This window comes from Copadichromis virginalis, linkage group LG16 (genome assembly GCF_057382275.1).
Source record: "Copadichromis virginalis isolate Kocher_CV1m ecotype Utaka linkage group LG16, C_Virginalis_male_GT1.1, whole genome shotgun sequence".
Lineage (NCBI taxonomy): Eukaryota > Metazoa > Chordata > Actinopteri > Cichliformes > Cichlidae > Copadichromis > Copadichromis virginalis.
The window spans coordinates 10,025,570-10,049,410 of record NC_140633.1 but is presented as its reverse complement, the minus strand read 5'-3'; the positions used below and the strand labels follow the sequence as shown (position 1 = coordinate 10,049,410).

At 40.5% G+C, this 23,841-nt stretch overlaps 1 protein-coding gene across 5 annotated transcripts; it reads right to left on the bottom strand.

Moving 5' to 3' along the window:
• Nucleotides 1–1,144: 1,144 nt before the first annotated feature.
• LOC146690251 (interleukin-1 receptor type 2-like) lies at nt 1,145–23,116 on the bottom strand. 5 transcript variants are annotated; one of them, XM_085435225.1, is made up of 9 exons: nt 23,033–23,116; nt 7,361–7,438; nt 6,700–6,952; nt 5,990–6,182; nt 5,415–5,583; nt 3,688–3,750; nt 3,377–3,509; nt 3,119–3,273; nt 1,145–2,169 (listed from the first exon to the last, which is right to left on the bottom strand). In XM_085435225.1, the coding sequence occupies exons 2-9, from the start codon at nt 7,434–7,436 to the stop codon at nt 2,138–2,140; spliced, it is 1,074 nt and encodes a 357-aa protein (XP_085291351.1). In that variant the 5' UTR covers nt 7,437–7,438; nt 23,033–23,116; the 3' UTR covers nt 1,145–2,137. The 5 variants fall into 5 exon arrangements, with proteins under 5 accessions (XP_085291351.1, XP_085291353.1, XP_085291350.1 ...); XM_085435227.1 differs by lacking the exon at nt 23,033–23,116 and adding an exon at nt 22,060–22,118; XM_085435224.1 differs by lacking the exon at nt 23,033–23,116 and adding an exon at nt 17,585–17,769.
• Nucleotides 23,117–23,841: the final 725 nt, after the last annotated feature.

Genomic DNA, 23,841 nt, shown 5'->3' with positions numbered 1-23,841 from the left:
GGCAATTTCCTTTTTGGGAGATATTTTGAAAGCCAAATTATGTCCTAACATGTTGGGCAATCTTTGGGAGGAGAGCGTGCTGTTCGGATGATTCACACATACACTGATCTCTTCCACGCCAATTACTGTGGAGCACCTTTTTAGTTCTTGTTAAAACAATCTTTATTTTAAGTGCAATTGTTGTTGTGTGTGATTTTTTTTTCCGTTTTCTGTCACATTAAGTGGTTCCAGCAGCCTGAGTGCGTCTGTCTCCCACATTTCTGCGTGTTATGACGGTCACACTGAGCCCTCTTGTGGCTGCACGGGGAGTCAGCCTGACACAACGTCGAGCTTTAGCCGTGAAATGTGTTTCAACTTATGCTAAACTTTGATTTTAATGGTCCTGCTGCACTTTGAGCGCTTTTTTAGCCTGTTTCTGGGGAGAGGATGAATCGAGAACTTTCTGTGTGGACTGCGTGTTTCTCTCTGTGTCTGTGTGCTTTCCCCTGTTACAGTACAAAGTCAGTCAGGCAGTTAGATGTTGGTGTGGCGGTGTTTGATTGTCTATATCTGCCCTTTACTGGATGTATGTGAAACAGGGCAAACAAGGATGTGGTTTTAAAATTAGGTGACTGTTTCCATGGCCTTGTTTTTATAGGCCTCTGTGGTACTCAGAACCACAGAACTGTTTAAAACTGCTTGTGCTCTGCAGATGAATCACATTTATTCTCTGGAAATTCACACTGTAGAAAATGAGGCACTCTTACATTTGTGGAATAGGGACACTGCCTGCACTGTACACAAGGGCTCGTTATGGAAGCCTTTTTCTGCCAATGAAAAAATACTAGGCATCAAAATGTCAAATTAGGGACTTCAAAATTTCAATTTACTAGCTAAAACTTAGGGGTTAAGTAAAAATTGTGAGACACCTAACAAGGAATTGTGAGCTAATAACCCCAAATATTATGGTTGGAATTTTTTTAAAATGGTGAAAACAAGTTTCCGTAGATCCCACTCGAAAACCTTTTCCTGTGAAATGTTTGGGTCTGTTTGCCCACTGCTCTGTGTCACATCCTGCCGAACGATGACGGGTTTGCAGGGTCTCTCATGTGGAGGATGATGTGGACAGCAGGACAGATATTACATCAGAGTCAGCTCACCTTGGTAATAGAATAGAATAAACCTTTATTATCCCACAAATAAGAAAATTTGGTGGTTACACAGATCTTATAGCAAGAGGGATATAAAATATAAATGCAAGACACAAAGTGGTCCTATACACATAAGCAACTGAAGTTCGTATGCATGTACAGTGAACAAACAAGCTGATGAGTAAGATAACCAAAAAATTGTTAAACTGTGTTACAGAGTCTGACAGCTGTTGGTAAGAATGACCTGTTGGTAGCGCTCCTTCCTACACCGTGGGTGTAAACGTCTACTGTCGAACGAGCTGCTCAGTGCTCGTACAGTCTCATGCAGGGGGTGGGAGGGGCTGTCCATGATGGATGTTAGCTTAGACAACATCCTCTCCTCCCCAACCTGCTCAGTGGACTTCATTAACCCAGCAAATGTCCAAGTGTTCAGTGATAATTTTCATAACACATGTAACGATGGCCCTGTAATATCAATTCCTTTTCAGGTGTGACTACACATATAAGAAAGATTGTCTCACTACCACCTATGAAAACCTTAACTTATAGCAACAAAACATCATGACTGGTACATTGCACTAAGTCAAACATTCAGGTCACCTTGAAGATTTTCTCAAACCACTTTCTTTTAGGATAGCTAGGTTTGCCGTTTAAATGTGTAGATATAAAGGTTTGTAAATTAACACAACACTCGTCTACTGAACAACATGCTCAGAATATTTATTGCATATATATATGTGTATATACAGTGGACACTGATTGCAGTAGTAATATCTTGTGCAGTACAACACAACAGCTCTATTACATTTTTCCCACGTTACAAAGAAAACATTGTTTATATTTGGTTAATTCATTCCAGTAAATCCCCACTGCAAACTACAACCTCAATAATTAACATAAAATTATTCATTTGCTGGTTAGCAGCCATTATAAGTGGATTTTACAGGCAAACCTGATAAAGATGGAGTACTTTGCTGATGCATCAGTTTGGTTACTGTGCGTTACAGTCAGGCACCAGTTACAACGGTGATGTTTGAATCTGGGGAGATGAACAACCAAGAGAATTAAATGTCAAAAAAGCGAGTGAACCTTAAAAATGTAACATTTGATTTACTTTACAACAGTTTTCCCTTTAGTTTATTTTATTTTTCAGTTTCATAAAAAAGATCATCATTCAAAGCTGGCACAATTCCCTTAATGAAAATGTTGCATCTGGTGTAATTATTGATATTAAATAGATGTTTAAATTATGCTAACATTTTTCCTGTCTTATTATCACTTTGAACAAAGACTTGCAGTCCAATTCAGGTTGGTCCTTTCAAAGCGTGCCGACTGCAGTGATGAAATAAACTAAATAAATAAAAAGCTTAAACAATAATCATAACTCTTTGTAACAGTTTATAAATATCTTCTACAGATAATGTTTTGGATATAGACTTCTTTAATATGTTGTAGTTAAAAGTTCGTTGTGCTGAGACCTGTGATTAGTCTGACTGGGAGTTTATTTACCGTGAACATCTGTTGTCATGGTAATAAAGTTATCCCATGTGAAATAATATAAAACTAGTCAACATGAATAAAAGAAGTTAATAGAAATGCTTTGGTGGATTAAATGTTAATAATTTTTTCACTGACTGGATGTTATTCAAAAAGTTTTTTTACATTGTGCTCGTTCACACTTTGAGGACTGTTACACAAAGCATGGTTTGAGTTTAGTGAGGTAACTTCACTAAGCTCAAATCCAGGTTTTTCACTGTTACGAAGGTTCGCTTCTTACTGGAGTACATCGCCATGGTAACTTGCACTGCAGTCCTAAGCTGCTCTGAAGCTCTGTTTGGTATAAGAGAAATCACCACCTACTGACCAGTCAGTTTGACTTCTTTCTTTTTCATATTTTAGAGAAAAGATTACTTGATTAACTGATTGGGAGAACATACACTAGTCCTCAAGGTTAGTAAGCAACATTAGGTGAGATATAATGTTTTTACCTGCTGGTTGCAGACTGAAATATCTTTCAGGAAAGCCCCTGTCACTGTACGCACAGCAGGTGTAGTTTATGTTGAAGTCCTCCTCCTTCAGCTCAGAAAATATCAGCCAGGTCTCTAACCACGCACCTTTACTGGAGCCATCTTGGGGCAGCAAACTGTTGAAGACAATGAGATGAGATCGTCCTAAAATTCCCAAAAGTCTCAACGTTCTCAAAAGTAAGCAAATAAAACAAATTGATGGAGATTTAAGGTACTGACCGCTGTTCTAACATGTGTACACGGTGAGAGGTGTTAGTCTCAAAGAATCCATCTTTGTCCAACCAATAAATATCAACGATAGGCTTCCCAACACCCGGCACAAACACCAGGCACCTTTTACTGAAGTTGTACCCTGAAAACATGCGCAAAACAGTGACTCAGTATAAACATGAAACTGTATATTTAGCATTTACTCTCCCTGCAGAAGTCTGTGACTTTCAACCCAATATGTTGGCCTAAATGAAGCCTGAGATACATAAATATGAAATCAACAGAACACCACATTTCTCAGAAGATCTTAGAGGACTTACCGCTCTGTGCTTTGATTACATCATTGGAGGGTTCATGCACTTGTGGAACCAAAGAGTAATCCCCTGAAACAGAGAACATCAAATACTGTGTAGCTTACAGTAGAGGTTGAATAATCACAAAGATATAATGGAAATTGAATCATATTTCTCTTTCACAGTTTTACAGTAAGCAAACCTAAGAAACCATTATTACTAACACAACTGATGTTTCTTTTTCTGTTATTATTTTTATTGTTAAAATGAAGCGATTATGCTTTTTTCACCGGATTTTTGTCAACGTACAGTAGTGTCAAGATAGTCTTTGAGGCCTTTGGGCTGGGATGTGTTGGGCAACCGTGATTCTGTCCTTTCAACTGCACTCAGTATAGAAGTCACGATACCTCAGCTCGCTTGCAAGTGTTTGGGAGCTGTTCTGTTCTGTTTTGTTTGTGTTTGAGGGCGTTACTGTATATGCCTGACTAACTGAAGTGGATATCACGGTCAGTTAGCAGTCAAACATAAACCTTGCTTGAATAACAGAACAAAGACACAGCTGCCCTTCTCAGCTGTGTGGGGGCTCCTGACGAGGTCTTTATCTTGTGTAGCCCAAGGCAAACACAGTTTTTGTTTTATATTTCCCCGTCTTGTGCCACATGCTTGTTCAAGATATAACATAACAATTTTCACTAAGTGAATCTGTGAATCATAATTTGAGGTATCTAGGTGCTAACCTATAAGCTACATGAGGCTTAGCGGGGGATAATTATGACACAGTCAAACCCAAGTAAATGAAAACCAAGTTGAGTGCTCGGAAATACCAGCTTTATGACTGAAGAGCATTGTGCACATCTATACAGTTACTTATTGTATCATCACTGTTATTTTATAATTCATCTTTACATATGGACAAAAAAAATCACTCTGTTGTCTTCTTCCTCTTTTTTCAGCTGCTCCCTTCATGGGGCGCCACAGCAGATCATCTGCCTCTATCTCGCCCTATCCCTATTGCCCCTTTCTGTCACACCCACCCTCCACATGCCCTCCTTCACTACATCCATGAATCTTCTCTGTGTTCTACCTCTTTTCCTCCTGCCTGGATGCTCATCCTCAGCATTATATGTCTAACATAGCCCCTTTCCCTCCTCTGCATGCGTCCAAACCATCCCAGCCTTTCCTCTTTACATTTATCTCCAAACTGTTAACATTAGCAGCCTCTCTGATATGTTCAATGCTAATCTTAATCATTTTTGTCACACCCAGTATAAACCTATATAGATCTTCAAATCCCCCAGCTCGGCCTCCTGTCTCTTTATCATTGCCACCATCTCCAAACCGCCATTATCATTATCTTCCCTCCAGTCAATACTTCCATTGCTCTAGGTTGTCTTCCACCTGCTCCCTGCTCCCACTACAGGTCTGCAAACATCATAATTCACATCATCATAATCCTGTCTGACCTCATCTTCAGCCTGTCCATCACTATCGCAAACAGCATGGTCAATCCCTGGTCCCACCCCCACCTTAAACACCTTCTATCACTTCGAATGCGCCCCGCACCACTGTCTCGTTGTCCTCATACATGGCCTCCCTCACATACTTCTTCACCATTCCTGACTACGTCATTCAGAGCCAAAGTTCCTCTCCTAGCATACAAAAGTATGTCATCTGGACCAACTGCCCTTCCACACTTCATCCACTTCATAGCCCCCTCACTTCATTTCAGTGTTTCTCTTAATCTACAATCTCACCTTTGACCTCTGCGCTAATAGTCTCTGACACAGATCCTTTGATGCCACCCAGGGTGAATGTCAGAGTACAGGTATAGGTGCCTTTGTGTTGAAGGTCCACACTGGTAATTTTCAGTCTGGTACCCCAGTACTCATAGCTGCCTGTTCCGTCCTCTATGGGGTCACAACCCTAGAGGGAGAAACGCATAAGTCTTTTTTCAAATTAACAATGCATGAAGAAAAATGTTAACTATTTAAATTGGAGAACAGTTTACAGCCACTGGGATAGTTTTGATGCTCCTAATCTGTTCAGATAGACATTTAAAGAGTTCCATGATTTTTAATATTATTAAACTGTTTGTTTCCCTTCCACAAAATTAAAGGGCACGCACACAAACACACCGAGACTGGGATCTGCTGTCAGTCAAATTGCAATTTTTAAACACTCGTATCTCCCCAGAGTTTCAATACATTCCTGGTATTGATAGAAGTTGGAATAGTGGTAGTAAATAGTTGAGGCTGCAGCTACTGTGCAGTCTCTCCATTAAAACCATTAGGTTTCATGCAGCACTCAACAACAATTCTGGAGAACTCACTCTGTACCACTTGATGGAGGAAGAGATGTTGTAGCTGTTCAGCTTATTCATTTCGTTCTTCAGAGGGCAGCTCAGATTGTCAGTGACTCCTTTTGTAAGTTGCTGATAAGCTTTCCTCGGCCTTCCACATTCTCCTGTAGGTCTTTCATCCACCACCAGTCGGCTGGCCTGCCTGTAGCAGTGGGAAGGAGTCCTGTTGGGAAATTAAGCAGAAATATTATAAATGAATAGATAATTGGGCACACTCGCCCTGGCAGTGACGGTCATTGTTTGACCTTCTTCACAGTCAAAAATCAAACAATATTAATATTAAATTTGTTGGAATTGTAAGGGATCTTGATCTTAGATTTTGAAAATCTAAATCAAATTCTGTGTTGGGGATAGATAATATTGCAGCAGTGCCGCTGCACGGGAGGCGGACGCACCTGAGCGGAATCCGGTTGTTGTTGTTGGAGTGTGTGGCTGCAAGCTGCAAAGCTGCAGCCCGTGTGTGAACGGCAATCGGAATAAAAGTGTTTGAAAGTACTGAGATGTGGGCGGTTTCGTCATTCTCCTATTATAATTTCCAATACAGTAAAAGCCATAAACCACTCTGTGTTCACTGTGATTACTGATAGATCATGGAGGCAGTTCGATGAGTTGTGTAAGGTGTAAATTAATACTGTGTTCTACTCATTTCTAATATTTCTACTTCTACTAGTGCTTCCTACCTCAGTATGGTCACATAATCCCCACTGTCATTCATGGTTACATTGAGAATCCACAGAGTCTCCTCGTGCACCAGGATGTGACCAGTCTGACTGCTGATTTCTTGGCCTGACACCGAGTTGTACCACGTGATGTTGTACGGGACAGTTTTGAAATCAAAGACGTCTGAGGACACCAGTGTGCTTCTCAGCATAGCCACATCTCCAGGAACAGAGAAAACCCTCTCAAACTGGAGTTTGTAGTCAGTACAGTTCTCTGCAACATACATGTAAGTGTGGAATAGAGAAAATAGTTATTTAACCTTTTATTGCTGAGAAATCAAACATTTCAAAGTCAAATATAATGTTGTTATTTGTTTGAAATTAATTGAATTGAACTGAACTGAACTGAGATGTGACATATTTCCTGCTCCATGTGTTTTTACTTGAACTTTCCCAAGCAGAGTTAAAAATCAGTGTTGTTGTAATTCTATCCCTGGCCACAAGAGGGCAATAAAATACTTCAGATCATGCTAGTGGCTCAAACTGCAGCTTGGCAAAAACATGACATATGATAAATTTACAGAAACATTTAAAAATTTGTTAATGTGTTCAGTGTGTGTGTGTGTGTGTGTGTGTGTGTGTGTGTGTGTGTGTGTGTGTGAAGCAGTGTTACTCAGCTCACCCTGTTCAAATCCGCTACAGATTCCACACAAACCAAGGAAAAACACAAGGCTTGCCAGTGTTGAACTTGAACCCATGGCTGAAAAACAAAGATACAGAACATTTAGAAGTGAACATGCTAAGAGTCACAGCAAAAACCTGAAATGGAAATCAGCTGACCTAGTGCCAGGTCTTCCTGCGTCTTTAAATTACATCCAGAGAATGTGAAAAGCCCAAGAGCCTTTAAAATCCAGCAAAAACCAGAGAAACTGAAAGAGCTAACTGTACACTGCCTGATATTTTCTCTCTCCTGCTCACTTCTCCTTTCTCACGCCATCTAGCTCCTTCTCTTGATCGTGAATGACTAGCGCTCTGGTATTTGAGGAGCTGCGTGTGTAAGCCAAAATGCTGCGTAATGCTTTATGACTGGAAGCAGACCCAGAATTCCTGATAACAGTCCAGTGTTAAGTGTTGCTCCCTTGGCCAGCCTCTACATTTTTGCATGGAATGTATTAACCCCTCAGGAGGAACTGAATTAAAACTGGTGAATTTGTATGAGTGTCGGACGACATCAGATTTGTTGCTATGCAAATCATACCCCCAGACAGTAAAGTGTCAAGTGGGACTAAGTAAATGCACAACCCAAGCCTCCATTAGTTCGCCAAAAACACATAAAATAAAGTTTACTAAGATAAACAAAGATAGTCGCCATTCTTCCGAGGTTTCTTTACAATTATCCACTTCTAGAACAGTTTGGTTGCCCAAACTTTTTAACGAGCACAAAAGTGATCGTTTGCCAAAAACTGATTTCCAGTGTTGCCGTGTGTGTTTTTTTGTTTGTTTGTTTTGATGTGTAATGTCTTTACTTATATTGGTAAGTAGATTTTAGTGAACAGGGTTTACGGGGTTATATATAAAATTTTTAAATGACCTGTTTTTTAAGTATCTTTATGACTCTGCGTTATTGTACCAACATTAAAACCAATCCAGTCCCCTTTTGGCCACTAAAAATATCTTTATGGAACTATTGTTATATAGTTGCAATTTCTGCTATCCTCTTAGTCACTTTGTCAAAAACTGACTGCGGCTTCTAGCTTGTGATACCAATGTTGTTTTGTGGCTCAAGATGACTTATTTTATATTATTGAGGGATACATTTGATATGCTTCGCTGTTTAAAGGCCAAAAGTTTATTCATGGCAGTTTAAATACTTGTAATTACTTTTTGGCAAATGCCAGAAATCAGTTTTTGGCAGACGATCACTTTTTGGCACATCGGTAGCCTACGCCCACTTACACACACATGCAGCGTAATGATTGTTTACGCAGGCAAGCTTGACCTTCAAAATAAAAGCACCACAATTTGAACTAAATAAAATAACAAATAACAAATCCCACTTTAATATGGTCATTGGTTTACTGAAACCCACAATTGCTCCTATCGCATCCACCGTGATGAGTGCGAGTGTGATTATGACTGTTAAAGTGTTGTACGAATATGAATGTGAATGTGGCTTGTAGTAAAAAAGTGCGCGCTGAGACCAATTTGATTTAACTGCATGCGTCCGTAGTTTTAATGTGGTTGTTTACACATAGTGAGGTAACCTGGTAACCTCGACAGATTGCGGCTGTTTAGCCCGTTGTGTTTGGCACTGAACATTTGATCTAGTTTTAAACAACATGTAAGCAGGGACTGTGTTTACAAGCAGATAAACCAGAGTTTGTCTTCAAAAGGTGCAAAATGTGGGCCTGTACAGGGCAGGGGTGCCACCAAGGGGGTCGCTGGGCAACCCCCAAAATTTGCTGCCCCGCCTTAGTGCCTCCGGGCAAGACTGCCCTATGTTGGTAATAATGTAATAAGGTTGCAGACAAGCTGGTGCAAATCCCTGGACAGATCACTGGTGCATCTCAGGGCATAACATAACATAGAGACAGGCAACAGTTCACACTCTTGCCTGATCTAATATTTATGATTCTAATTCTTATATGATTGTAATATTTATTTGTCTTTCCTGACCAAGTTTGCTCTTAACCCTGGAGAACCAATGGGGCCAGAGCCGACCCCATTGGCTTACTAGGGAAACCATGGGGTCAAATTTGACCCCATGGTTTCTCCAGGGTTAAAGGATAACTCCATTCTGGGAGAGCCGATGCTTCTGCTCGGCTCTGCTGAGAATCATTAAAACAATGGTTGAGACTTCCAATCAATCAATCAATCAATCAATCAATCAATCAAAACAGATTATTATGGATTTTAAAATCTTATTTGGTTTTGATATGTACCTATTCTTAGTGATATCAGCTGATATCGACAATTAACCAGGCAGAACATTCATTTTGCTCTTTGTCATACTTTTTCAAGTAAACTATATTTGCCGACAGCATATTAAAACTGGAAATTCTGGTTTTATGGTGTGTCACCCCTGTATGGCCACCTCTATGAAAACATTCTGGAGGCGACAGGGACACAGACAGAAGGGCAGGGTGTGGTCGAGTGAGAGCGAGGGCGAATGTAAAGAAGGTGCAGTGCTTGTTACAACCACGGCAGTGAATCAGAGAAGTAAAATGTTACGGTCCCAGCAGTTACTTTTTCAAGCAGAAATAAACACGCCCACACCTCCCAACAAGCCAGAGGGATGGTCTTGCTTCACCAGCTTTTGTGTGAAAGTAACCGTAACTTAGTTCCCATGTGTAAAAACAGTGGATTGAAGGGACCTTTTAGTTCCCTGAATCAGCTCCTGTGACTGAAAGTTCCAGAGAATCTGAGTTGAAGCCCAGCATATGACATTTTCTAATAAAGAAGCAATAAAATTGAAAATCTTCCCAGGAATTCAGTACCAGCTTTAAGTGCCGTTAGAAGCAACATCTGGGTTTTTTCACACCTGAGCACCTTGTTTCTTCTGGCTGACATCAGTTCATGAGTTTGCATAAATGTGCATGGTTTTCTCATCAGTTCAGTGTGGTTTACGCATATGTCTGGGCAATTATTAAAACCAATAGAAGACCAGAGAAAATGGCATTTAACTTAGAATTACATATTACCAGCCTTTCACTGAACTAGTACTGGTATTACACAATCAGTCCAGTCATGAGTCCAGTCATCAGGTTCAGTTACAATTAAAGTACACGACTAAAGCAGAAGGCAGACATGAGTGTACTGAGTAAGGAGTGACTTACTCGGTACATTTTCTACATGGATCTGAATCAAACATGCTGATTTACTGAGTGATTAACATCTTAACAGATCCATTCATGTTTGATCCAAAATGACTGTTACTGCTGGTTTTAACTTCCTATTGAATTATTTGCATGGATGTGGTTGGAAAGCGCCAGAGGAAAAAACAAAACAAAACATTGCTTTCCTAAATATGGTACAGAAACCTGTCATTAACAGCACACAAGCAGTTAAAATAAAATCTCAATTGTTTCATAAATTCCCCTCACCCCCACCGACTTCATCCACCCATCTTCTGAAACTCTGTATGAATAGTAGTTTAGCATACATGCTTGAACTGGTTGAAACAGCAGCTGTAATACTCTGTATGAGGTCACGTTCAGATGAGATTTAATGACAGATTTTTTTTCTAACATTGTGTGACTTCACACCCGCAGAGTCTGTAGCTGCAGATAGTGTGGAAACTTCACACAAAACAAGTGCAGTGCTTTTCTGTGTTGAAAAGGTGATAAAATATAGAAAAAAATAAAAGGAAATATAAATTTAAAAAAATGACAGATATTAAACAAATGTGTGTGCCAGTCCCGGCTTTCATGATATTGTCCCCCCCTCCCATCAGTAGTAATTTAAAAACGTTTATAATGCTTTAACAGCTTTGGGGCAGAAACTGTTTTTAGTGTATATGACCATGATTTCATTGCATTGTCTACCCGATGTTTCGCGATGGTCCGATAATGAATCTATCAGCACATCTTGAGTCGTTTGCAATTTTAAGTAAAAAGAAATAAATTGGTACATAATATCACAAATCGGTATGGTAAGTTTTGACAATCTGCACCAAGGCAAGCAAAGGCTTTTAGAAGAACACAGTAGCAACGAAATGTGTGCAGCTGCTGTGGGAAGAAGGAAAGGAAATGATCGAAACCTCAAAATTCTCACCTGTGTATCACGATACAGGAAGAGCTACTGCTGATGGGAAAACTATAATGAATGGGAGATTGCTTGTGGTTAAAGAGGGCTCCAGTGAACGCTGTGAACGTGTCTTAACACTGAGTGGTGTTTGTTTAGTTTTGTTTCATCAAAATGTTTCACATCTTTCTGGGAAAAATGTAACCAGTATGCAGTGTGACACCACAGATAAAAACAAGCCAGTGCCTTCAATAAGTGTTATCCTGGGTTCACAGGCCAACCGTCAAAGGCAATATTGGTTGGTATCGAGACTTGGCTAATATTAGTGCTTTTATTGTTGGCTTGTGTTTTTTTACACTGCATGCAAACCACACAGGATCTCGATTACACGTGCACTTTTCAAGTGGTTGTTGTTTGTTTTGAGCAGAAGCTCTTCTGAAGAAATCTCGTTTCTAAGAAGAAAAGGTTCACAACATTTTGACTGTGAGAAACAGGCATGCAAAAGCAGGCTCCATCTATCTAAAGCTTATATTCACTCAGTTTTTGTTCATAAAAGCAAAACAAATAATGGAAAATAAGCACGGCTTAAAATAAAGTTGACTAAGTGGTCTTTAGATTTAAACAAAAAATATTTTCAAGGTATAAAAGGAGAGCTGAATTTTAATTCATTTTAGACCCAATATCTGTGTCTGCTTCCAGTGCATAGTTGAGCTATTTAGACAAGTTCAGGCAGAGAGGGGCGAGCGTGGGAAGAAGTGAACTGGTTCATCGGGTCACGCTGCAGACATGAGGCTGAAGAAGACAGAAACGAGTGAGTCACCGGAGGTGTAAACCAGCAGGCAGGTCAGGGATCCCAGAGGTTGGCTGCGCAGTGGATTCAGACTGAGCTCATGTTTACCAAAAGTCAGATGACGCTTAACTTTTTCTTTCTTACTGTACTTTTGAATGACTCAGAGCCACACATGCACTCTTTGTGAAATGGTGGTGTACCACCTTAACTCCAAATAGATTTATAGTTGTGTAATATTACACTTTTCAGCACCTTATCTTGGTACCACTTTCACACATTACTGGAAACATCCTTAACTGCAGACAATGGCTAATCAGTGCAGCTCAAAATATTGCTTCCTGGCAGGAAAGAAGCAGGTTTCCCAGCCAAGATCTGCCTATTTTGAGCACTATTTGGGTTTTTGGAAGAGAAATTCTCTATCATTTTTGTCATTGGCAGTGTTGCAAGATCTACAGTTTATGCACTATTACAGCTACAGTCAATAATAAACTTCAAGCGGACACCTTATGCTCTTTATTTTGCTTTTTCCCCCTCATAAATACTCTGTAATAACTGTGGAAGCTCACATTAAATATAGTTCTCAGTAAAACAAAAGTAGAGATAAACTCTTTTTCAGTCTTTGGTCTACTTTAAGATCTTCAAGATCAGGTAGAAAGGGATCATCTATAATAGCTCATAACTGTTTAATATTCGCTGGGAGCTATTTGACTGTTATTCAGAGATCACACTCCATCTACAAAGGGCCACACAGCTATGACAGACTTGTGACATGCTAGCTTCACCATGCACAGTTCACAGCAGACCTCCCATATGATGTAGCCTTCACAGATGCCAATGACAGTATTTATACTTTTGTGTATCGTGCACCTCCATTACTTTGTATTGTCACTGCCAAAAGGCTATATAGTGAAGTTTTCTCTTCAATTCGATCTATTCTCGTTCAGTCAATTTAACACAGGACCATGAATCCGGCGTGAGGCACACAAATCTGCCTTTGATCACAGTGTATCCACTCGCTTGCTGTTCAGACCTTTTGTTTGCAAGGGGTAGCCAATCAGAGCAAAAATGACTTAAAGGGACAGGAGCTAAAACACCAATACTAAGCAGTTGTACCAAGACCCACTATAAGATAAATGACTATTCTGAATAATGTCATTAGAGTTCAATAATAACAATAATAATAATAATAAAAGTTTTGGATGAATTAATCAGAAAGCATTTTGAATCTAAACCTCCCCGATTAAGTTTCAGTCAAGGCACAAAACAAGAAAGTGATGCAGTTTTTCCAGAGCAAGCAGCACTAAAGATGTCTGCTTCTGGGAACAGATGGTGGAAGGAGTGAATGGCTGATGAGAATATCGTTATCATAGTGTTGATAACCACTTTAGGGAAGGGCGCAAGAGGAGCAAGGCTGCTGGAAATCATTTCGTATCTTAAGATATCTTAAAGCAATAATCTACAGTTTATAAAATCTGCTAATCATCTTCAGCACGACCTTTTCTGTTTGCATTCATTGGACAAAGTCAAGCTGTATGTTGTAAACCACAGCAGTGTTATTGAAAATGCTTGCATGGCAGAAAACTTACAGAAGCTGTTGGGAAATGGGCCTCGCTAACGGACCAAATTTGTGCAATGTTTAAATTTCGCTACAGCAAACTGACAGAGAGGAACAAGCGTCTGTTTTCTGTTTACATTTGATTAAATGTTCATTTGGTCTACAGATCTGTTCAGTCATGTGAACTTTGTCCATCTGTTTATAGGGCAGCGATTGCCACATACACTGAAGAGCGGTCACAGGTGCAAGGTACTGATAACACGAACATCTCAGGAAAAGACAGACACTTTACGTGCATGCGTAGCTCAGGATTTTACTTTCAATTCCATGTTATGTTGGAATTAAATTAGTTTGTCAGCAGGTTTGGTGTAGCAGCTTAAAACTGCACGAGCCTGAAACAACAAGTGCTTTCTGTAGGGCAGTCAAATATTTAAAATCAAGGATGATGTGGAAACAAACAGCAGTGAGCTCAGCAGTGATTGGCTTTAAACAGAGGTTGCAAACTTTGTATGCGTCACCATAAACATACAGATTCCGGTTGTGATTCAGATAAACGTGCAACAGCAACAAAATGTTCTTTCAACTGCTGTTAACAAACAGCTCGCAGCTGTAGGAGACAAACTCTGGACTTCAGGAAGGGAAATATCACAATACTCAAGCACTGCTCAGGGTTCATCTTTTTGACTGACTGATCAGTCGAAACCAACATTAAGTTGCTAAAGTTTGTCCTTAAAAAAATTCTAAGCAGTATTTTAACTCATTTAAATGTTCATGTTTACTCAATTTCAGTTTGCTCTTCCTCCAATTTGCCTTTAACCTCATTTAACCCCATCTTGTGAATAGTTTGAACAGCGCAGAAATGTTTTGGAGAAACGTGGCAAATGTCAGCTTTTTAACATTTCCATGTTCCTAGAATGATGAAAAAGTCCTTAGCTAAGCTAAAACAACAAACTTTTTTTTATTTTAAGGGGAAGAGGATGTGATTTCAATGGAGAATTGAAACCCAGATCTTCAATGAATCGCATCAACCAGCAATAAAAGTAACAACTTGCTCACAAGACTGACACACCCTGTAGGTCAGTCATAAAGATGACTTATTTATCTTTGAGCACACAGCCTAGTGTGCTCAAATAACGCCTAAGACTTTTGGATTATTTTCCTTTGTATAGTTGTTGTGGATTTGTTAAAATATGCAGAGGAGGAGAATCTGTGCGCCTGTTCTTGCACCTCCAAGTTTCTACCTTCTGTTGCTGCTTTTAAATCCAATAAATAGTGTTTGCATTCTCAAGCGCCACCTGAATTTCATGGTTTGCATAGCCTTTCCTAACCAAATATCTGTATTTTTATATTTATTAATTATTTAGGTTTTTATTTGCACCCAGAGAATTTTCTGCACTCTAATTCAGGATGCTCACGCCTCTTGATTGTTAAGCATCAGATCAGACTATTTTCACAAGCTGAAAGGAAACACGCTGTCCTTAAGAACACTTTGAATCTTGTTCTCATGTTTGCTAAACCAAGTTATTTTTAACCATGTCTGAGAAATTCTGTTTTAAATTAAAGATGCAGTATGAGGAAGCCTTCCCGGAAATGTGAGGATGACCATCCCTGCTGGCCTGATAAGAGACGAACAATGTGGGAATTTTCTAATATAAATGACATTTCAGCCCTTAAGAGCGCAAAGGGAGACGTCTCAGAAATAGTGATGGAATAGTTTTCTAAAACTAGCCTGCAGAAACCGTGCCATCCTTGAACAAGGGTTAATGGCTTAAGTTTAAGACATGGAGCTTGTGGGAGGTTATCAAAATACATGACTCATTTAGCTCTGAAAAAGGGAAAGCAACGGGAGTTACCCTTCCTTCAGCCGAGCCTGAGAACATGAATAGTGTGACTGTGTTTTTTCACATTGTGGAAACAATATTGCAGGTAGTGTGAAATGGTAATTTGTTTGTGCTTTTTGGTTTGAGGTGAAATCCTCAGTGAGAAGGCTGCTCTCGTTTTTTTCTATTGTGGCTCTGTTATTTTTCCTCTAAGCTATCTACCTTAAACATGCAAGAGAACATAATGTAGAAGGGTCTAAATGTCCAAGTAAACACAGTTTCTAAGAGCAGCAGTAACATACAGCTGTGAATGAGCCAGGTCTTCCGGTTGAGTGAACGCTGGCGCGACTGGCTGCCGCTATTCACCGGCCGCCACTCACCTAAGTCCACCCTCAAAACTCATCTGTTTAAAATTGCCTATTCTTAAATTTCTGTATGTTTTAACTTTTATCTTCTATTTTTATCATTGTGTATATTTCCAGTTTTTATCTGTTGTACAGTGTCCTTGGGTGCTTTGAAAGGCGCTATTTAAATAAAATGTATTATTATTATTATTATTATTAAACTCGAACAAACTGCAGGCTTGGGAATGCAGATGAATGCTCCAGAATTACAAGATTTTGTTCAGGGATTATACTGCGTATCCACATGAGAAGCTGAAGCCTACAAGTGTTTTGTTTTTTTCCCTTTGCTGTCAAATCACTGTGTACACTCCCTGCAGTCCCTGCCTTAAGCAAGCTGTGCCTGCTTCAATTTCCTCTTTTCTCCTCCTTATACTAATATTTGACAATTTGCTTAATTTCCTCCTGCATCAGTCTAGCCTATCCCTCATCACCCTGCTCTTTCAACACAGAAATATTCATAGGCTATTGTTTATGAAAATATCCCAACCAGACACCCTCTCATACATCTGCAGGTGGATTGTTCACAGTTCAAGCTTGGTGTTTAAGCTGCTGTTTATAGAGCTGAACCAAGTGTATTGACTAATCCCCATATGCATCATTTATAATGCTAAAGAATAAATCCAGTGTCCTCTTTCTTAGCAGGAGAGTCAATGTACAGTTGATGTAAACATGGGGCAATAACCTGTTTTAACACAACAGAAAAATGACTGAAGTCCCACACAACTTTTTCTTATTTTCTAGCCAAACCACTGTGCATATGTTACATCTGCAGCAGCCATCTACATTTGCTCTTGGATTAAAACAAATAACAGTTATAAATAACTGTCCAAACTCCCGAGGGAGGTAGAAAGGTCTAAAGGGGAAGGACAGAAGCTGAAATATCCGCACAACATGACAAACAAATGCCTCTCTGTGTAACTCTTGAACTGATTTGACGATATGCATTTCAATACATTATTAAATCAGAAAAACCTTCCCTAAATCAAATCTCTCATTCCTGTCATCAAAGCCTTCATTGGGTATATTTGTGCAGGGTACTGATAACACACAAAACAAACAGCACTGTGGCTACAGGAACCTGTTATAAATGTTGACAAAGTTCAGTCACGGTAATGCAGGAAGAACTCCTACATAAGCTTTGGAGATGACAAACTGCGAGAAAACCGCACAGTACAACCCACACTGAACAACCACCCAGAATGCACCTAAATGAATCACTCCTTTAATGTGAGGTTTTTGATTTGGCATGAAAATCGTCCCTTTTTCTTCTCATCATCTGTCAGTTTTATACAAGAAAAAAGGTGTCAGTATTGCTATTCCTGCTCTATGAGATCTATCCATCGCTCAAAAATCAAACATTTGTGTTGGCTGCAGTGGGCATCTTTACTATAGTGTGAAAGGAAGTGTGCCTCCTTTGTGGTAAACATTACAAACGCACTTTTTCGAAAAAGTAAACAGGCGAATGGTAGACCTCATATTTCTAAGAATTCGAGCACCGAGGCCACATTCAGTGGCAGAGTTTGCCCCAGAAAAGTCAGAAATTATTAAGAACATAAACAGCTTAGGAACAAGTAAGTGGTAAATATTGACTCACCTAGGAAAAAGAGACACCGAGGCACAACACAGGCGAAGGAAGGATGAGACAGTTTACTCGACACGGCAGACCTAAGAGAGGAAATCTCACCTCTGACCCTTGCATGCAGAGAGGAATCTCAAACGTGCTGCCCAGCCGGTGACTCAACAGCTTTGTTCCACCTCCACAGGACGACGCACAGACACAGAGGAGGAAGAGTGTGTTTGGATTGCACCTCTCAGCTCTCTGTTCTCCTTCCTTTGCATTTCAACACAGCGTTAAATCAGCTAAACCTTCCCGAAATCAAATCCCTCACTGCTATGTTAACTAAAAATAACTTATTCTGGTTCACTAACTGTTAACCAGAAAAAACGCCCATAACATAAACACGGATGTTAAATATAAACAATATATTTAGTTGCTCATATTGTCTACAAGAGCATAAGCACATTTATATTTGTTGTTAAATATGACTGAAAACTCACTTTTCATTCACAGGATATTTAACTGTTGCAAGATTTCAGCAAGAAATGTGAAATCTTTGTGTTGTTTTTTTCCGCAAAAGAAAAAAAGTCTTTGCTTTCAAAGAAATGTCTATAATGTAATGAATTAACCGAAGAACTAAATTCACCCTAAGCATGTTTAAAACGCTTCATTTTACTTTGGCGGAAAAGAAAATACACGCTATTATAGTTCTAATTGAAAAGATTAAGCCAGAAGAAGCAGAAAGCAGAAAAACTGTATATCCTTACTGTCAGATTTAATGAGGACGAGACCCCAAAGCAGGACTACAAACAAAAAGCGAAAAAGCAGGGAGCCAGAAAATCAAACACACAAGACACAGTTCTGGGATCAGCTCGGCATTGAGGCAAGCATGGGGAAGATGGCGGTTCATACGGCCGGCCAGGTGGCCAATCGTGCAGATAAAGCAACTCTGTGGGCTGCCTGAGAGACCAGTGACTGAAACCCTCTAATGGTTTGAGTGGTGACAGGCATTGGTGATGGGACACGTCAGGCAGATGGACAACATGCCAGCAGTGGAGGTTCAGTGAGAGACTGTGTTGAAGGAGGAGAGGGGACTCCTCTAGAGGCTTGTGTGGAAGCCAGCGATCACTGAGACAGAAATACGCTGAAAGATGGATGGGAGCCCAGGAGCTGCGATGGAGCAATCACATGTCGCAGCAGGTGGTTGACAACAAGAAGGCTGATGCTGACAACAAAGGAGACCCTGGTGTAGGCTTGGGGGTAGGAACAATGTAGGAACTCCACAGAAGGCTCAGCAGGTATCTGCATTTAAGACAGAGACCCTTATACTCAGGCTGTTTGTTTGGAACTCTTGGATTCAGGATTGTGCTCACACACTTGCAGAGACGAATCAATGGACTCAAGCTGAGACGCAGGTGGAGAGGGACCCTTGGACTCGGCATGTTAACGGCAGTCAGGGTGCCATTGCCTGTCCTCTAAAGGTCTGTGTATCCCTTCATGGATATGTCCCAGATTATCACTGACCCACCGCCAAACCGGTCATGCTGGATGATGTTACAGCAAGCAAAACCTTCTTCTCCACAGCTTCTCCAGACACTTTAGTGTCTGTCATATGTGCTGAGGGTGATCCTGCTCTCATCTGTGAAAAGCACTGAGCATCACTGGTGAACTAACCAATTCTGCTATTCTATGGAAGATGCCATTGTTTCACTGTTGCCCCTCTAATGCACCTGTATTTAATTTAACATCAAAGCAGCTGAAATTAATTAACACCCCCCTCTGCCACTTAACGGACAAGATCAATATCGCAGAGGTTTAATTGCCTTGATGCTGAGTGCAACACAATGCAAAGGAGGAAAGACATCAGTAATGATCACAGAGAAGCAACTGTTTCAGCCCGTCAATATTAGACGGGTTATAAGGCCATTTCCAAACAATATGAAGTCCATCATTATGCAGTGAAAAGATCATTCAGAAATGGAAAACATTCAAGACAACTGCCAATCTTCCCAAGGAGTAGACGTCCCAGCAGATTCATCCCAAGATGCTCAGAGAAACTGTAAAAAACACCCAAATAACAACCCCCTGTCTAAATCAGAGACAAACAGCTGTTTATGTTTTTAAACCCATTTTGCACAGAGAGGCATTTTTTGAAAAATGTATTGATAGCAATGTTGAATATTATTACACAGGAAAAAAAAAACTACACGTAAAATAATCACACCGTGACGCCTCTGCCTTTGTAAATGGAGGGACAGTAACTGCGTGTTTATATGTAAGCGTGTAAAACCTGCAGATAGTCAGATTAACAGTATTTTGTCTCTATCTGCCATTCTGCAATTCATCTCATGTAAACAATAACGTGGCGCACAGCGTGACATGAAAAAAGGCACATACCTTTGACGCTGCGTGACGAACTCTGTATTCCTCGTCCACACGGAAACGCAAAAAAGGAGGAAAATCTCAGTTTTCGCTGATTCGAAACGGCGTTTACGTGTGGATGAAACAGCTGCGTTTTCAAAAATACCCGCGTAGGTGCGGACGTAGCATAAAAGAGTTAGTGGTTTATTTATTGCAGTTTACTTGTATTTGCTTAATTGTTTACTAAATGTTTGAGGTGTGAAATAAACCGCAATGGAGCAAAATATGGGTGTGTGTGGTTGGAGGATGTGTTAGTGCATGCATGCGTGTGCGTGTGGGGGGGCGCGAACATTTTTCATGTAAAACAAAGGGGGGCCCAGCAAAAGAAGTTTGGGAACCGCTGCATTAAAGCATTAATAAGGCAACCACGTGTTTGTGAATGTCAAAGCACACAAACCACAGGAAGGCATCCTTAAAACATGCTTCAGCATATCTGTGTATTCGGCACTTGACTCAGATAACCTAGAATCCGGACATACTGGGTCCTAACTAGAGCCCATTCAAAAAGTTGAGATGAGGTAGTCCATCAAAGCAACAAATGATAAGGGGAAAAAAATTCCTCCAGAAATTCAATTAAAGTCTCTTGAGTCAAGCCCAAAGCAATTATACAGAGGTGTGAAGCCACACCCGGGCTTCCCCAGTGGATAAAGGAATCCCCATGAGCCACAGCCATTCGTCAAGATATGAGTCAAGCCCTACATCGAGTACAATCCCTGAGTAAATGTCACATTTTCAAACAGGATGTGCTGCGAGAAATGTGTACCAGTTCAAAGCTACAATTCAGCAGTGAGACATATCCCGAGCTCACGCAGCAAATGTTCTCTTTTCTGTTTAAGTGAGTAACCTGAAGGTTTTTTCCCTTTTTCTCTGCCTACTCACTGTGTAGACTGTTGGTGACTTGTGATATTGTATTTACAATTTTCAGGTATCTGTACTTTACTTGAGTATTTCTTTTTCTGGCAACCTTTTGCTTTTACTCACTACATTTACATAAATATCAGTACCTCAGCGCCTAGCTAGCGTTACAGAAGAGGAGCGATTATAAAAGAAATAACGCTTTTTAACCGTTTGTGTGCAGTTTGTCTCACAGTCTAGCTAAAGGTTCAGCTGTTGTATTTCAGATGGAGAGAGAAGAAAGAGAGCTAACGTCACTCAGAGATAGAGAAAGATAAGAAAGACAGGACAGGAGAGGAGAGGAAGGAGAGAGGTTAGATGTAAAGGTAGGGGCTGCTAAGTGATATTTCATAAACTGGAAATTTCAAATGTTTTTAAATCAGATATTGGGTCTGTACATGAGACATTATATTTTTTCATATGTGAAACGTGCTGCAAAACAAACTGAAGTAGACGAACCATGTTATTTAAAGGTTGCATGACAATCCTCTACAGCAGGGGTAGGCAACTCCGGGCCTCGAGTGCCAGTGTCGGTGCCAAGTGGATCAAGGACACATCTAAAACCTGCAGGACACCGGTCCTCGAGGCCTGGAGTTCCCCACCCCTGCTCTACAGGTTAGTGCAGGATAAACAGGTTAGTTTGCAGTTGTGGACATCCACAGAGGGCAGCAGGTCAGTTGATTACAGCCTGCACACTAAGAAAATCTACTGGAGCTCTCAATAGAAATGATTGTGACTTATGATTCTTTTCCCCACACTGAGCCATTAAAACAATTTAAGATTTCACCACATCCCACCAGCAATGTTGGGAAAGTTACTTTTAAAATGTATTCCATTACAGATTACAGAATACATGCCCCAAAATGTATTCTGTAACGTATTCCGTTACGTCACTCAATGAGAGTAACGTATTCTGAATACTTTGGATTACTTAATATATTATCATGCTTTTTACAACTACGTGAATGTACTATTGCTGTGATTTATTACTGTTACTGAAGGTCCGCGGGTCCGAACCATAGTAAAGGGACCTCTGGTGTTGGGCTCGTAGCCGAAAAATAGCTTTACTTTGTTGTCTGGGTCAAGTTTGCTAGCGAGAGACAGAGAGAGGAGTTGAAAGGCTGCTCCAACGGAACTTATTGTTTCGGAGGAAAACATGAACACAGCATACAGTCTAGTCGTAATAGCTTACTTACAACTGGGCTCGTCAGGCACTCTTCTTGGCTGCAGTGGTTATTATTATATTTACATGCTTCCCGCTCCCGTTTCTGCTACGATAACTACTTTTCGACTCCCCTTTTTCTCCCTCCTCGCGCTCACAGACACATAACGGGTATGGCAGTCCATTCTCCCTGCAACACGGACTACACTGCCCATAAGGCTACATTCTTTAGGGCTATGCCTGTAGCATTCTGCCTATTAGCTTAGCACAACAACAACAACAAAAAGGCGCTCTCTCACCCAGGAAACACACAGTCACAGAGAGAGCGCGTGTCGCCCTGTAACCATGGCAACCGTAACTCTGCCGCCTGGAACAACAGAACATAGCTGTCAAACCAAACCCAAACAGTCCTGACCCGCCACAATATGAAACAGGAAAATACTGCTGTGTAATCCATTTACTTCAACAAAGTAACTGTATTCTAAATACGTAACGGCGGTACATGTATTCCGTTACTCCCCAACACTGACCATTGTACTCCCATCCTTTATCCAGCCGCTGGTCTGCCATGTTTAAATGACACCGGTTAAGAGGGAGCATGCCAACTGCATTTGTGAGCGTGTTTGTGGGCGTGTGCTTGTGAGAAGAAAGTAGCTTAAATAAATATCACGTGTTTTTTCTTTATTTCTGAGTCCTCTGTTGGTTTACTTCAGGCTCCAGTGAGCAATGCTTTTGTAAATTATCTGGGCACATGTACGTAAAAGCATTAAAAGTAGGAAAATCATTTGAATCTGTCTCTTGAAGGAACAGAAAAAAATGTGTTAAAGTCTGTCTGGCGCTTACGTCACCGACAGGACTTCGTACCAAATCTGTTTTGGTCAACATGACACTGATCTAGAAATGAGACTGTGTTGAGTGCCACACATGCAGAAGCATCATGGATGATTAGAGTTCAGAGGTTTTGATGTTATGGTGTTAGATACCATTGTTTAACACAGGAAACTCACCAGACTGCTGTTATGTCAGTCCTTCTGTCAAGGCAACCGCCTCCTTAGTTTACGTGAAAGTCTTGTAAAAAACATCTTAAGGTGGAAACAAAAAAATCTCATCTTAGACGTGTCCTTCGCAGCTCATACTTCCTCTTTCTGTGAGGACTTAAGCACATGTGGCAATTTCCTTTTTGGGAGATATTTTGAAAGCCAAATGATGTCCTAACATGTTGGGCAATCTTTGGGAGGAGAGCGTGCTGTTCGGGTGATTCACACATACACTGATCTCTTCCACGCCAATTACTGTGGAGCACCTTTTTAGTTCTTGTTAAAACAATCTTTATTTTAAGTGCAATTGTTGTTGTTGTGTGTGATTTTTTTTTTCCGTTTTCTGTCACATTAAGTGGTTCCAGCAGCCTGAGTGCGTCTGTCTCCCACATTTCTGCGTGTTATGACGGTCACACTGAGCCCTCTTGTGGCTGCACGGGGAGTCAGCCTGACACAACGTCGAGCTTTAGCCGTGAAATGTGTTTCAACTTATGCTAAACTTTGATTTTAATGGTCCTGCTGCACTTTGAGCGCTTTTTTAGCCTGTTTCTGGGGAGAGGATGAATCGAGAACTTTCTGTGTGGACTGCGTGTTTCTCTCTGTGTCTGTGTGCTTTCCCCTGTTACAGTACAAAGTCAGTCAGGCAGTTAGATGTTGGTGTGGCGGTGTTTGATTGTCTATATCTGCCCTTTACTGGATGTATGTGAAACAGGGCAAACAAGGATGTGGTTTTAAAATTAGGTGACTGTTTCCATGGCCTTGTTTTTATAGGCCTCTGT

Excerpts from the sequence above, each read along its gene's own strand:
- LOC146690251 (XM_085435225.1), bottom strand. The coding sequence starts at position 7,436 with ATGGGTTCAAGTTCAACACTGGCAAGCCTTGTGTTTTTCCTTGGTTTG. Across the intron at positions 6,953-7,360 it reads CTGTAGCGGATTTGAACAGG|AGAACTGTACTGACTACAAA; the intron begins GTGAGCTGAGTA and ends TGTATGTTGCAG. Across the intron at positions 3,510-3,687 it reads TGTAATCAAAGCACAGAGCG|GGTACAACTTCAGTAAAAGG; the intron begins GTAAGTCCTCTA and ends GCATGTTTTCAG.